This window comes from Pelodiscus sinensis, chromosome 19 (assembly GCF_052426305.1).
Source record: "Pelodiscus sinensis isolate ZL-2025 chromosome 19, ASM5242630v1, whole genome shotgun sequence".
Taxonomy (NCBI): domain Eukaryota; kingdom Metazoa; phylum Chordata; order Testudines; family Trionychidae; genus Pelodiscus; species Pelodiscus sinensis.
Genome location: NC_143070.1, coordinates 34971236 through 34985019, shown reverse-complemented (window position 1 = coordinate 34985019; position 13784 = coordinate 34971236). Strand labels below are relative to the sequence as shown.

General features: G+C 63.0%; 1 protein-coding gene across 2 annotated transcripts in view; it reads left to right on the top strand.

Moving 5' to 3' along the window:
* Positions 1 to 13784, top strand: part of LOC142823182 (butyrophilin subfamily 2 member A2-like) — a 147200-nt gene that overhangs the window by 74759 nt on the left and 58657 nt on the right. The window contains exons 5-6 of one of the 2 annotated variants that reach the window (XR_016347395.1): positions 6815 to 6927; positions 7483 to 8031. Coding sequence is in view for 1 of the 2 variants with exons in the window: in XM_089771416.1 (XP_089627542.1) it covers positions 6815 to 6927; positions 7483 to 7961 (592 nt within the window). In the remaining variant the exon portion in view is untranslated. Of the gene's footprint in view, positions 1 to 6814; positions 6928 to 7482; positions 8471 to 13784 lie in introns of those variants that run through there. The other variant, XM_089771416.1, reaches the window with a different exon arrangement.

Below are 13784 nucleotides of genomic sequence, written 5' to 3'. Positions count from 1 at the left end.
TGGCCTGGCCACTGGGCCGTCAATACGCCGGGAGCCCTGCTGGGCTGGATCCCCGGGGATCAGCCTGTTCGGCCAGAGGGCAAACAGAGTCAGGGGTCAGGCAGGGCCAGGTTACCCGGAGCCCAGGGGAGCCAGCCCCACGCAGGGAAATCCGGCTGAGCAGACAAGTTCCTGTCCCTCTGCCTGGTTCGAGGAGCCGTGGGACACAGACGGACCCAAGAGCCCCCCCACTGGATCCCAGCCCTGGAGTCCTGTCCCGGCAGCGCTGAGTCTGTGGGTCCGGCACCAGGGCGCAGCTCAGACGTGGGTGGGGGCAGGGACTGAGACCAGGCCCGGGTGTGAAATCCAGGTCCCAGGGGCGTGTCCCTTTGCCCTTCCCCATAGACAGTCACCGCCCGGCCGCCCCCAGAGCTCAGGGCTTCTCAGCGCCCCCCTTCCGCCTTGGGGGGCAGCTCGGGCCGATTGTCGGACGTGCCCCTGGCTCTGGGCGCCCGGCGGAGATAGCAGAGACCAGATGTCCAGGGCTGCTGGGGAACGACCCAGTGAACTCAGGGGGGCTGGGAGCGCTGAGCCCCCCTCCAAGTGTGGGGGTGGGGTGTCAGCACCCCACATCATAACTTAGGAAGGTCCTTTCTGGCACGTTTCACTCCCTGCCCATGGGGGTCCCAGAGCCCTGCAGGAGACCCCCCGCCAGGGCCAGGCTGGGTCGCAGGGGGAGGGGTCTGTGGGGTGTAGCTGGGGGGCGGGTGATGGGCTCTAGTCGGAGACGCTCCTGCTGCCTGTCAGCCGGGGAGGAGGCCGGGCAGCAGGGGACAGGAGCGACTCGCAGCCGGGAGCAGGTGCCAATAACCCACCGTCCATTCACCGGCAGGGAGGGAACCCGGCAGTGAGCCAGCGGCTGAGAAGCAGGAGGAGACGGGGAGTCATGTCGGTCACGTCTCTGAAGAGGCTCCTACCCCCAAATATGGACTCGACCAGACATCCCTGGACCCAGGAGTTCACAGTATCAGTAGCACGAGAGAGGCTGCGCAGCCCAAGGTAGGCAATAGCCCGGTGCCTGCTCCCGCTGCCCACAGGGGTCCGGCGTCGCCGCGTTTCTCCCTTCTCCGCGGGCCGGGCAGTGACAGCGCAAACGCTCTGGGACCAGACGCTCAGACCCCTTTGGATTTAGCAGCGTCCCAGAGCTGCAGGGGGGTCCCGTCAGCGTGCGGCTGGGCCGGCCCCCGGCGCGGCAATTGCTCCTGGCCGCTGGGAGCTGTGAGATCTGCACCCAGAGGGGGTCGGGCTGAGACCAGGCCCGTTCTGCTGCAGGGGCTGGGGGCCTTGTGCTGCAAATGTGGGGTCTGTGTCGGGGCTCCCCAAGTCCAGCGCGTCTCCCCCTGCCCCCCTCGCACAGGCAGTGACACACACAGCAGCTGCTCAGAACTTTTCCAAACTCTCACAGCTGTTTGTGGCAGAAGGACTGGAAACGGGAGGCTCCGGCCTTCATCTGCGGAACGTCACTGGCTTCCCCTGGGCTCAGACACTCAACGGAGCCAATGAGACACATGACACCCCCCATGACTCCTCCCCGCGTCACCCCTAGCGTGGGGGTGGGCAGGGACAACCTCCCCTCTGCCCCAGACCCTGCCCCTTCCCACCCCACCCCGACCTGCCCCCTCTCTACACCTGCACCGCCCCACCCTGCCTCTTCCCCCAGCCAGTGCGGGGGGGAGCGGAATGATGCAGTCCCAGCCCCACTCTGCACTCCCAGCCCTGTTCCCACTGGTGAGTGCGGAGTGCCTGGGAGCCGGGAAGCAGAGCGGATGAGTATCCCCCCACTCCTTCCCCCAGCTAGGCCCCTGGGTTGCCCAGAGGCTCTTCCCCCTTGCTCCTCCCCACACGCTGTTGGGTACATGAGCCCCCCAGTACCCCCCATGCCACGCCCCCGTGTGTTCAAAGACATTCCAGCCACAGATCCAGCCAGCCACCCCCAGCCCCCTGCACCCACCCAGCAACCCCCACCCCTCCGCCTGCCCCCTCCCTCACCTGCAGCCCTGCCCAGCTGTAGCCCCTCGGCGGGGAGGTGGGAACAGAGTCCAGCGCCGGGAGGGCCCAGGGGCTGGTTGGTGCCTCTGAGTCTCCGTCTGAGTCTGAGTCTGAGACTCTCCCACGTCCTGGGTCTTGGTTCCCTGAATCCCTCCCCCGTTGCCCTGTGGTGCCCGGTCCTGGAGCATCGGCCTCTCCCCATTGGGCCTGGGGACTGTCCGTCTAGAGCCTCCTCCCGCCCTTTCTGTGGGTGAGGGATTGTGCCCCTGGGCCCCTCACATTGTCCACCGGGAAATGTAGAGGAAGCAGCAGCCGCGCGGGAAGCCCAGATGAGCAGCGGCTCCAGACGGGCAGCGACTCCAGCCAGCAAGAAGCCGCCGAAAGGGCCGGGGAAGCCCCACAACAGGCAGCTGGGAGACCCGAGGGGCCCGGTCGCGTAAAGCACGTGGAGACGGCTTGTGTCACAGCCGCTCCCCAGGGTCTCTGGCTGGGAATTTCCAACCGACGCACGTTGGGGATTCTCGCTCCCCCCGACACTCCTGCACTTCTGAGAGCAGAACCCCTGAGCCGCGAGAGACACGGAAACCGCCCGGCAGGCCCATCGGTGGCAAGGGGCCATGGAGAGAGAACAGCTGTGGCCGTGCTGGAGGGAAATTCCAGCTCCGCCAGCCCCTTCCCCTCCTCTCTGCTCAGACCTTCTCCCCGTGGGAGGGGAGGGGATGGACGCCAAGGGGGGTGGTTTCTGCAGGACAGAGGGTGACGCAGTCCCCAGCGCGTCAGGTGGAACGTTCTGATGGAATCTCATCTCGGTGCCTCTTCTCTCCCTGTTTCCCGGCAGGTGGATGTGAAGGGCCTGAGGAGCAGGTGGGTTTGTGAATCGCTCTGCAGGGCCCTGGGGAAACCTCCCGTCCCTCGGGCACCACAACGGGAAGAGCTGTGGAGCAGGGGTGTTAAATTGCGAGTAATGGACCAATCGAATAGCCGGTGCATTTTGCTTCGACTCTTCGATTAGTCGACAAGGCGCCTCCGCCTTTGAAGTGCAGCAAGAGCAGGGCTGGGCAGCCCTAGGGCCGTTGCTGCACTTCAAAAGCAAAAATGCCCCGTGGAGCCCAGGGTCAGCGGGGACTCCTGTGCTGACCCCAGGCTCCATGTGGCGCTGCCGCCTTGAAGTCCCCTCCTCTCTGCTCCTCCCCCGCTGCCTCTTTCTGATGGAGGCAGCCAGCGGTGGGGAAGAGACGAGTTGACCGGCCTGTCACTGTCCCGTGAGCATTCGCTCGTCCTTCCCATCCCTGCTGTGGTCGTGTGTGAGACCCAGAGACGAGCTCCTGTCCCATCTCCTGCCGCCCCCCCCCCCGCCCCGCTCCGATCCCCGTTCCCTGGGGAATCACTGCAGCCCCATTGCAGGGGGAGGGTGCAGAGTGACCAGACAGGAGGGGAAATAGGAGACACGTCTGGCGTTGCCTCTCCGCTGACTCTCCCGTCCCCCTGTGACTCCCGGGCCAGGAGCTCAACGTCCCTCCCTTCCCCCTGGTGCCGGTGGGTGGGTGGTGAGAAGGCACCAAGTGCTGACGGGAAATTCTGTGTCTAGGTTTTTAGAGTGGCTGTTTCCAGCCCCGTGGCAGGTCTCTGCGGGGGACCAGGCCGGTGTCTCTCCTGCAGGGCAGGGGGCCGCCCAGACGGAGTCGGGGGGTGACACAGGTGAGCCAGGGCCCTGCTCCGTGGGAAGGTGCCGTGGGCTGGGTTTGGTGCTTGGCTCTGTTACGGGAATGGGGCCTCCCCGGGCGAGTGACGGGGGGGGGGGGACAGAAAGGGGCCCGGCCCGGTGAGAAGGTCTCGCTGCATTCGCGTCAGTCCCTCCATTCGCTAAGGCCTGGCCGGTGTCTGGTAACCGGGCCCGTCCCTTGCTGGTGGGGCCGTGCCCTCGCCTGTCCCTGCCCCAGAGATACAGGCCCTGGGCCCCTCCCCCACTCTTCCCCCCCACCCGCCCGGGGTTGGGGTTCAGGATCTGGCTCTTTGAGGCGCCCAGCAAAGAGCCCTCCCACCCCCCGAGCAGCTGCACCTCCCTCCCACTCCCCTGAGCAATGCGGCTGGGGGATGATGGGCCTGGCACTGGGCAGCAAAGTTCGACTCCCCCCCCTCATCACACGAGCAGTGGGTGCCAGAACAGCCCAGCAGCCTGTCCCGCCCGCTGCACGGCCCCTCTGGCCAGGGGAGGGCCCTGGGGGCAGAGCGCTCTGAGTCCCACAAAGATATGGGGCGCAGCAGGAGGGGAGAGGGCGGGGGGCAGCGGAGCAGATTAGGGGAGCCGAATCTGCTGCCCTCCCACACCAGCCCCCGTCATGCCCCGGGTCCGTCCCGTCGCTGGGATGGCTGAGACGGCCACTACAAGGCCCCCAATGCAGGGGCCTGGGGCATCTGCCCTGAGTCTCCCTGTGGATGGGCTGGGAAGCTGGAGCGGAGAGTGTGTGTTTGGTGTCGTGTGTGTGCTGTTTGCACCTGCCCTGAGCAGCCAGCGTCTCTGCCCTGCAGACTCGGCCAGGACCCCGGTGCCGGCTGGAGGGGCTCTGGGGGAGGGTGGGGAGCAGTTTGGGGGAGGGGCGGGTGTTGGAAGCTTGTTATGGGGGTTGCTATTTGTGAGACCTGAGAAAGCGGGGAGGCAGGCGGGAGGGACGATGCTCCAGGCCAGACACTGGGGCTAAACCCTCCCTCCACCCCCGTCGGTGTCACTCGCAGGGGGAGGAGGACGAGTCTCTCAGGAACCGAAAGTGGCTGCTGCTGGTGTTCACAGAGGGGCCCGCCCTTCCTCCCAGCCTCTGAGAAGAAACAACACTCTGCCTGCATTACAGATGCACCAGCAGGTAGGTCGTGGGGCAGTCACACTGCTGGGGGGGGGGGGGGTGTCAGGTAGCCCAGTGGCCCCACCCAGGAGTCTCTGCTCCCATTCACCGGGTGGAGGCAACAGTGGACACCAGGCAATTGAGAGGCCAGCCCAGCCCCTGATGGTGGGGTGGGGAGCAGGGGCAGATGATAGAGAGAGAAGGAGGAAACGTTCCCTGCGGGGGGGGGGGGGCTTGGTACCCGACTGAACGTCCCTGAGGCCGCTGGGGACACGTCACCCCAAGGCCCCGACCGGCACAAACCGCGGAAGCTGCCACACGCTGGGCGTGAAATGTCACGAGGGACCCCGCGGAACAGACGGGCAGGGGCAGGGCGGGGGTGTGAGGGGAGGACAGGAGGGTGCCTGTCGAAATGCAGCAGCAGGGCCAGACAGGCCGGGTCTAGGACAACTTCCATGGCCAGGGCGTTAGGGGCTGGGGTTACGGGTCCGGCTTCGCTCTGCTGAGGCCAGGGCGAGTAGATCACAGCGGGAGCTGGGTGCAGGGAGGAGCAGGGGGACCCGGGACAGAGGCCCGGCCCAGGGGAGCCCACCCGCCGAGGGGCCTGGCAGGCCAGACTGGGAGAAGGGTCGCCCCCCCCCAGGCCAAGCTTCTGCCCGGCAGCATCCCTGCCCTTTCAATCACCGGGTAGGAGGCAGGAAAGCACAGGACACAGCGTACACAGGCAGCGCAGGACTCCCCCCCAAAGCACCGGCAGGGCGTTCACGGTCCCTGCAGCAGAGGCGACAGCCCCACGGCTCCCGGGCCAGGTGGGCGGCTGGCTCTGTGCTCCGGGAAAGGGCGGGGCCGGGGCAGCCCCCAGCGCTGAGCCACCACACGCAGCCCCCGTGCTGCCTGGCCTGTGCCGCGCAGGGCTCCGGCGGAGATTGAAAGGGCCCAGGGATCCGTGTGTCACCCTGCCGCACCCAGGGGCCCCAGGCCCCTTTCAGTCACCGGGACCTGGCATAGCGGCCGGCTCGGCCTCCCCCGCCCCACCCCCAGGACTGCGTCACTTGATGGCCCAGCTGTGTCTGTGCCGCTGGAAGCCGGGTGCTGCGCTGACGCCTGTGACCGGGCGTTCGACCTCCCCAGGGCCCGTCTCTGCCTGGCGCCCCAGGGGGGTCTCCAGCCGGACACAGTCACTGAGCGGCCCCAGTTCCGGCCCGGCTGCCAACGCAGCTACAGCAACACCCTGTGTTGGGGGCACAAGGGGCTGCAGGAGCTGCTGTGTGAGGGGGGGGAGCTGGGCAGCCCCATTCAACCCCCCCCAGCCCATGGCCCCAGCAGCCCCTCCCCTCTGGGGCACCGCAGGGTTCCCCTCTGAGCAGAGACTGGTGCTGGGAGGGGCCCCCATGAGGACTCAGGGGGGTGCTGGGCAGGCTGCCCTGCCCCACAGGGCGATATCTGGGGCTGGCCAGAGTGGGGAGCTGGGCTCTGCCCCTCCCCCAGCCTGCTTGGCTAGAGACCCCCCAGCCCCTCCCCCTGCTGCCGGCCCCCCTCTGCCCGGTGACCCGGGGCTGCCCAGGCTGGGGGCAAAGGGCAGGGGCTGCCCGGCCGGGCGCGGAGGCTGAGTCTGACCCGAGGGCTGGGCCAGGCCGGGAGCAGCCTGGGACCAATCCCAGCCCAGAGACAAAGCCGGGGGGGGGCTCTGGGGGCCAAAGGGCGACACGTCCCCAGGGCAGGGGCAGAACCCTCCTGCCGAGCGAAATCTGAACCCTCGTCTCTCTGCTTCCCTCCTAGGCGGACGCACCGTCCCGCGGTGACAAGTGGGTTTGTCTCCCTGCTAATTCCCCTGTCCCCACTGAATCCCTGGGGCTGCCGTTGGCAAGGCCCCTGCTCCCCCCCCCTCCCCGGGGAACCGGGTGTCCCTGCCTGGAACAGGCAGTGAGTGGTAACAATCTCCTGTTCAGCTTTCAGGGTCGGAGCCCTGTGAGATCAGAGCTATCTTCTGAATGGAAGTGGCAGGTCGGCGTCTCTCCTGGGGGGCGTGTGGCCCGGCCCCCTGACTTACAGGGGTGTGCAGGTGAGGAAAGGGGCCCTGCCCTGTGGGGGGTGTTCACTGGGTCCCCACATTCCTTAGGGCCTGGCCACTGGGACTCCGGAGTAAAGGCCATGCCCCTCCCCCCCCCCCCCCCCCCCCCCCGTCTCTTCCCCGGGGGAAGCTCTAGGACTTCAGGCTTCTTCTGTGCTCTCGGGGCCACCTGCCCCTCCCCCGCCAGTCACAAGGACGAGGCGCTCGGGCTCCCCACTGCTCCAGGGGGGCCTTTACGCGGCCCCGAAACTCAGTGGCTGCACCTGGGTGTGGGAGGCAGCCGGGAGAGCCCCGGTCTGTCCGGCGGGCAGCCTGTCCGTCCCCTGGCCCCACAGGTGGAAGGGGGGAGTCTCGGGGATCCCCAGGGGCTCAGATCCAGGGGGTGGAGACAGGGGGACCAGACAGCAAGCAGAGCGGGGGGGTGGGACAATAGGCGCCTGTACAAGAGAGAGCCCCAAATACCAGCACGGTCCCGGCAGCATCCGGCCAGCTGGTCACCCTGACTGTAAAACTGGCTCTCTCTCTCTCTCTCTCTCTCTCTCCCAGTGGAGGTGACTCTGGACCCAGCCACGGCCCATCCCCAGCTCAGACTGTCTGAGGATCGGAAAAGTGTGGAACGTGGATACAAGCGGCAGGATCTGCCCGACAACCCTGAGAGATTTGACTATTCTGTTTGTGTGCTCGGGTCAGAGGGGTTCACCTCGGGGAGACGTTACTGGGAGGTGGAGGTGGAACCGAGGGGAGGCTGGATAATGGGAGTCGCCAGAGACTCTGTGCAGAGGAAGGGACGAATCCGACTGAAACCTGACTTGGGGATTTGGGCTCTCGTCTCCTTTTACGAATCTCAGGTCCCCAGGAAGGTCGGCGTTTATCTGGACTATGAAGGGGGAGAGGTGAGATTTTACAATGCTGAGACCATGGCTCTGATCTCCTCTCTCACGGCCACGTTCACTGGGAGACTCGTCCCTTTCTTCCGCCTCTGGACTACAGGATCCCGTCTCTCGTTGTCCCCGTGCCAGAGGTGAACGTTTCACTGCCCCGCAGAGCCGTTTAGAACAGACACACGGACGGCAGCTGCTCATTCGTAGACACCAGGTTACGGCTCCCGGGTGCAAGTCGACAGCTGGTGTCTGAGCGCTCACGTTGTATTTTCCTCTTCACACAGACGGGTTGGGGGGAAGGGGAGCTCTGTTACTATTGTGTTACCGTTTGCGAAGATAATTTGTAGCTTGATTAAATACTAACTGTAACCACTGTTTCCTGTCTGTCACTCCCCACTTGAACGGCAGCGCGGCCGAGGCCTGGTCTGCCCTGAAATGCTGGGTCTGGCTTCTGACACAGCTCGCTGAAAGCACTGGTTGGGTGTTTCCTTTCTTGGGCTGTTACGCTGGGCTCACCGGGGGGCGCTGGCATAGACACTGCTCCCCGTTTCCCCTTGCAAACTAAGTTGTTTTGTAGTAACTCTGTTGTCCTTTGTGTGGAGTGCGCTGTCCGTTGTGTGGTGCGAGTGGGGAATGTGTGAGAGGCATCAGGAAGGGTCAGACAGTCAAAAAGACTTGAGCTTTGTGGGGGGCTGTGTTAGTGTGTAACAGGAAAAACTTCAAAAACAACTAATAGTCTGGTAGCTCCTTGTGCTGTGCCCACAAAAGCTCATGCCCCCATCTACGTGTTTTGTGAGTTGTTAGAGTGCTACCAGACCATTTGCTGTTTGTTAAGTTTTTCCAAAAAGACTTGAGACATTTGGAGACGGGGGTAGAACATCCCTGGCACTGGATGGAGGCTGAAGAAACGAGCAGACTAGCTGGGCCCTGGAGACACCGGAAGGTGAGACACAAAGAAGAGCTAAGGAAGCCTGCGCACAGAACTCCAGAGAACACCGATTAACTCCTCGTAAGGCTGGCCGAGGGCAGCAGGACACTGCAAAACCCACAGGCGCGAATGGGAACTGATGTGTGTGAGAAGAGAGTCTGTGGCCAGTAAAACTCCGGGTTCAGCCCTGTGAGCCAAGGCTCAGAGGAGCCTCAGAGGGACCCCGACGCCCCGCTCAGTCAGCCTGGCCTGGCCAGTCAGGCTACATCTAGATGGATTGGTTTTTCGGGATACTGTGTCCAAGAAATGTGTCCACTTTTTCAAAAAAAATTGAGAAGACCAGAGGCGTTTGTTCGCCGTCCTTGTGAACTTCGTTCTACGAGGAAAAAGGGGTGGCTTGAAAGGGCACTTCCCTTCTCAATTTGGTGCCATGTAGACACCAAATTTGGAAAGAGCCTCTTTCAAAAGTAAATTGGAAAAAGATCCGCAATGATCACAAATAGCGTGTTGTTTTCCCATTTACCAGTGCAGTCTAGACGTAGCAAAAGTCTGACTTGATCTACAATGGACTGGTAACTATGCACCCTCTGCAGGACGTGTGTGCGCGCATGTGTAGACACTAACTGCTTTTCTACTGTACTCTCAATAAAGGCAGCGTCTTGCCTTTTCCCCTGAAAAAGATCCTGGGTGCTTCTGAGAAGCGTCACTCTGAGAGCTGCCAGGCTGAGCTCTGGCGAGCCCTGGGCAAATTCAGCCTGGCCATGCAGTCTCCTTGCTTTGTGGGGAAGCGCTTACACCAGCAAGAAGGTTTCCTGTCTCCTCAGAGCAGTCTTGTGGCTGCTGAGGCTGCGGCCAGAGGGGTTTTCCTGGGGGCAGGTGGTGACCTTTGCTCAGTGGCTGGTGTGTGCAGCGTGAATACAACAAGCAAAAGGAAGAAATTTCTGCGACTCCACATCACTGGTTTCTCCTGCAGCGGGAAGCTCTGGAATCTGCTACGGCTCAGCTGGGAGAGACCTGGCGGTGTCTAAAAGCTGCCACTCGTGTGCATAGGTCAGTTAACCTCATTATAGTAATGACACTCCTGTTTCCTTTTCCCAACATCAAAGCCACTTTGTGTGAGACTGGGAGGGGCACTACCCATTCCTCCACATCCCACCGCTGCCACCATCTCAAGGCTGTTTCCCCGCCTTCTTTTGTTGTTTGTTTAAATTCCTATGTGCTGAGTCCATGTGAATCCCCCATATGTAGAAGTGGCCAGGCTGGGTCAGACCAAAGGTCCATCCGGCCCAGTGTCCTGTCGGCCCACAGTGGCCAGCACCAGGTGCCCCAGAGGGAGTGAACGGAACAGGGAATCATCCAGTGTCCCCTCCCCTGTCCAGACAAACAGGAGTCCATCAAGAGATCTCTCTCTTGTCATTTGCAGACAAACGGAGGCTCAGGGGACTGGACTTGATGACCTTCTGAGGTCTCTTCCAGTTCTATGGTTCTGTGATTCTATGTAACCATTCCTACCCATCCTGACTAACAGCCATTGATAGCCGTGTCCTCCATGAATTTATCTAGTTCCTTTTTTAAATCCTGTTAAAGTCCTGGCCTTCACAGCATCCTCTGGCAAGGAGTTCCACAGGTTAACTGTGCGCTGCATGAAGCAATTGTTCGTTTCAAACCTGATGCCTATTCATTTCATTTGGTGACCCCTAGTTCTTATGTTGTGGGAACAAGCAAATATGACGTGTGCCTGCCTTGTGTTAAACCGACTGCAATGTTGCTGGTTCATAAGCCAAGGTGTGGAGAATCACAGAACACTAGGACTGGAAGGACCTCGACAGGTCATCGAGTCACAAGTCCAGTCCCCTGCCGTCATGGCAGGAGCAAAGACCATCTAGCTCATCCCTGACAGGTGTGTGTCCAACCTGCTCTTAAATATCTCCAGAGATGGGGAATCCACAACCTCCCTGGGCAATTTATTCCAGTGTTTCACCACCCTGACAGTTGGGAACTTTTTCCTACTGTCCAAGAAGAAGCTATCTCCCAGAACGACAGGCATGCCAGAACAGGCCTTGCATTGCCCTTCACACATGTTTTTCCCCTTGGTCCTGGCCGCCTTGGACACTAGAGTCGGGCAGCTTTCCTTTGCTGTGTCTTTGCTGAGCCTCACTGGCTCTGCATGACCCCTCGTCGGGTCGAGTCCCGTGTGATCTGTGACCTGCCTGTCCGCACCGCAGGACTGTGCTGATTTAATTAGACTTCAGAGAGAAACTGCAGCGCGACCGTTGGTTTGCAGATCGGACACTGGCCGTTTAGGGCTGAACAAAGCCTGGGAACGGCTGGCAGCTCCAAAGCGTCTCTCCTCTCTGGGGCGTGTCTGGACGGCCTGGCCACACGGCTTAGCAGGAACTCAGGACACGACCCCGGTGCCGCACTGCGGGGATGGGCCACCCAGGGCCGGCTCTCGGCACAGCAAGCACGTCCTGGGGGCGGCACATTTCCAGGGGCGGCAGTCCGGCCATACCTGTGTGTACTGGGCTGCCCCGATCTGCCCCCACCTGCGGTCACCTGCCAGCAGCAGCCCCTCCCCCCCATGAGGGGCATCCCAGCCCCCAGGCAGGTGCCCCACAGCCCTGCCCCCCACGGGTGGCGCTGCCCGAGTCTCTTTCCCGCGGGGATGGGACCTGCGTGTGCCCCGCTGGGCGCGCTGATTGGCCGGCCGGCGCCACGTCTCAGACCCGGCGGGGCCCTGTGGCAGGTGTGGCCCTGCACTGGCCCTTTAAGGGCTGAGAGGGGTCAGGGAAGCCCAGCTGGAGGCTCTAACGGGACTCCTGGAAGCAGGAGGGAGCAGAGACCTGCCTGTGGCTCTGGGCGAGGGCAGCAGGGACCGGACGGCCGGGGAGCAAGAGGCTTCCTGGCAGAGGGCAGGGCTGGGGGGCTTTGGGCTGGACAACCCGGGCTAGCAGGCCTGAGGCCCTAGGGCTGCGGGAGGCAGACGCGGGAGGCTGGGGCGGGGGAAGCCCCAGGCTGCCAGGCCTGAAGCCGGAGGGGCAGGAGGCCGCCTGGGAGGCAGAGGGAGCCGGTCCCCACCCTCGGCCAGGGAGGAGTGACCAGCAGGGACTGAGCCTGCCTGGACACAGGGGAGAGAGGGACTGGCAGGGGCACTGAGGCCTGGAGGGTGCAGGGGAACCGGGGTCCTGGGCAGAAGCACTGGGGGTCCCAGGGAGCAGGGAGGGCCCTGGAGAGCAGTGAAGGAAGAACCCCCCCCGGAAGGGGGTGCAGACAGAGACCGGAGGGGGCAGGGCCGGAGGGCGGTGCCCTGAAGACAAAACCGAACCGATGGAGGACGTGGGGGAGACACCAGGGAACAGAGGGCGCTCGTCGAAACAGCCACCTAATTCCCCACGGCGCCTCGCTGAGGGCACCACGCTGGTGAGTCGACCCCATTACACTTGCATACCCACCTGCCCCACAATATCCCCCCTCAAACCTGCCTGCCCCACAATAGCCCCCCTCACAGCCGCCTGCCCCACAATAGTCCCAAATATTCCCCCCACCCGCCTGCCCCACTGAGAGGCAACAGGGCTAATGAGCCCCACCCCCAGTCACCCATCACAGCAGCACTGCACAGTCAGGATCCCCTGCTCTGTGCTGAGATGCAGCCAGCTCTGGGGTGGGGCTGTGTAACAGCAGCACTGCACAGTCAGGATCCCCTGCTCCATGCTGAGATGCAGCCAGCTCTGGGGGGGGCTGTGTAACAGCAGCACTGCACAGTCAGAATCCCCTGCTCCGGGCTGAGATGCAGCCAGCTCTGGGGTGGGGCTGTGTAACAGCAGCACTGCACAGTCAGGGATCCCCTGCTCCGTGCTGAGATGCAGCCAGCTCTGGGGTGGGGCTGTGTAACAGCAGCACTGCACAGTCAGGATTCCCTGCTCCGGGCTGAGAGGCAGCCAGCTCTGGGGTGGGGCTGTGTAACAGCAGCACTGCACAGTCAGGATCCCCTGCTCCGGGCTGAGATGCAGCCAGCTCTGGGGTGGGGCTGTGTAACAGCAGCACTGCACAGTCAGGAACCCCTGCTCCGTGCTGAGATGCAGCCAGCTCTGGGGTGGGGCTGTGTAACAGCAGCACTGCACAGTCAGGATCCCCTGCTCCAGGCTGACATGCAGCCAGCTCTGGGGTGGGGCTGTGTAACAGCAGCACTGCACAGTCAGGATCCCCTGCTCCGTGCTGAGATGCAGCCAGCTCTGGGGTGGGGCTGTGTAACAGCAGCACTGCACAGTCAGGATCCCCTGCTCCGTGCTGAGATGCAGCCAGCTCTGGGGTGGGGCAGTGTAACAGCAGCACTGCACAGTCAGGATCCCCTGCTCCGTGCTGAGATGCAGCCAGCTCTGGGGTGGGGCCGTGTAACAGCAGCACTGCACAGTCAGGATCCCCTGCTCCGTGCTGAGATGCAGCCAGCTCTGGGGTGGGGCTGTGTAACAGCAGCACTGCACAGTCAGGATCCCCTGCTCCGTGCTGAGATGCAGCCAGCTCTGGGGTGGGGCTGTGTAACAGCAGCACTGCACAGTCAGTCCGAGGGTTTCAGGAAGGACTGTTGGTTGGCGCTGACCTCAGCTCCCTGCTGTGATGCGAAAGGGGTCGATGATCGGGCCTCAGCTGTGGGGAGGGGGCTAGTTTGTGTGACGGCACGTTGGGGGTTCCCCGTCTCCTGCACCCCGAAATGGCACAAACAGACTGTACCAGCCAGTGGAATTGAGGGTGGTTTATTGCTCCTCCAGCACAGCGCAGCACAGATGTAATCTGGTTACAGGAACTGGGCTAGGATGCCTCAGGCCCCCTTGAGATGGGGGAGACTGGGCCCCTAAAACTCCAGCTCCTCTCCCTAGGCTGTCTCGTCCATCCTCCCAGACAGCCACCAACCAACCAACCCACTTCCAGCCCTGCCCCCAGCCAGGGCAGCATTCACCTTCCTTTGTTCCTCTCCATGGGGGGTGTCTGGCCACTGGTTCAACAAGTTTGTCCTTATCTCTGCCTAGTGAGGTTTTCCCTGC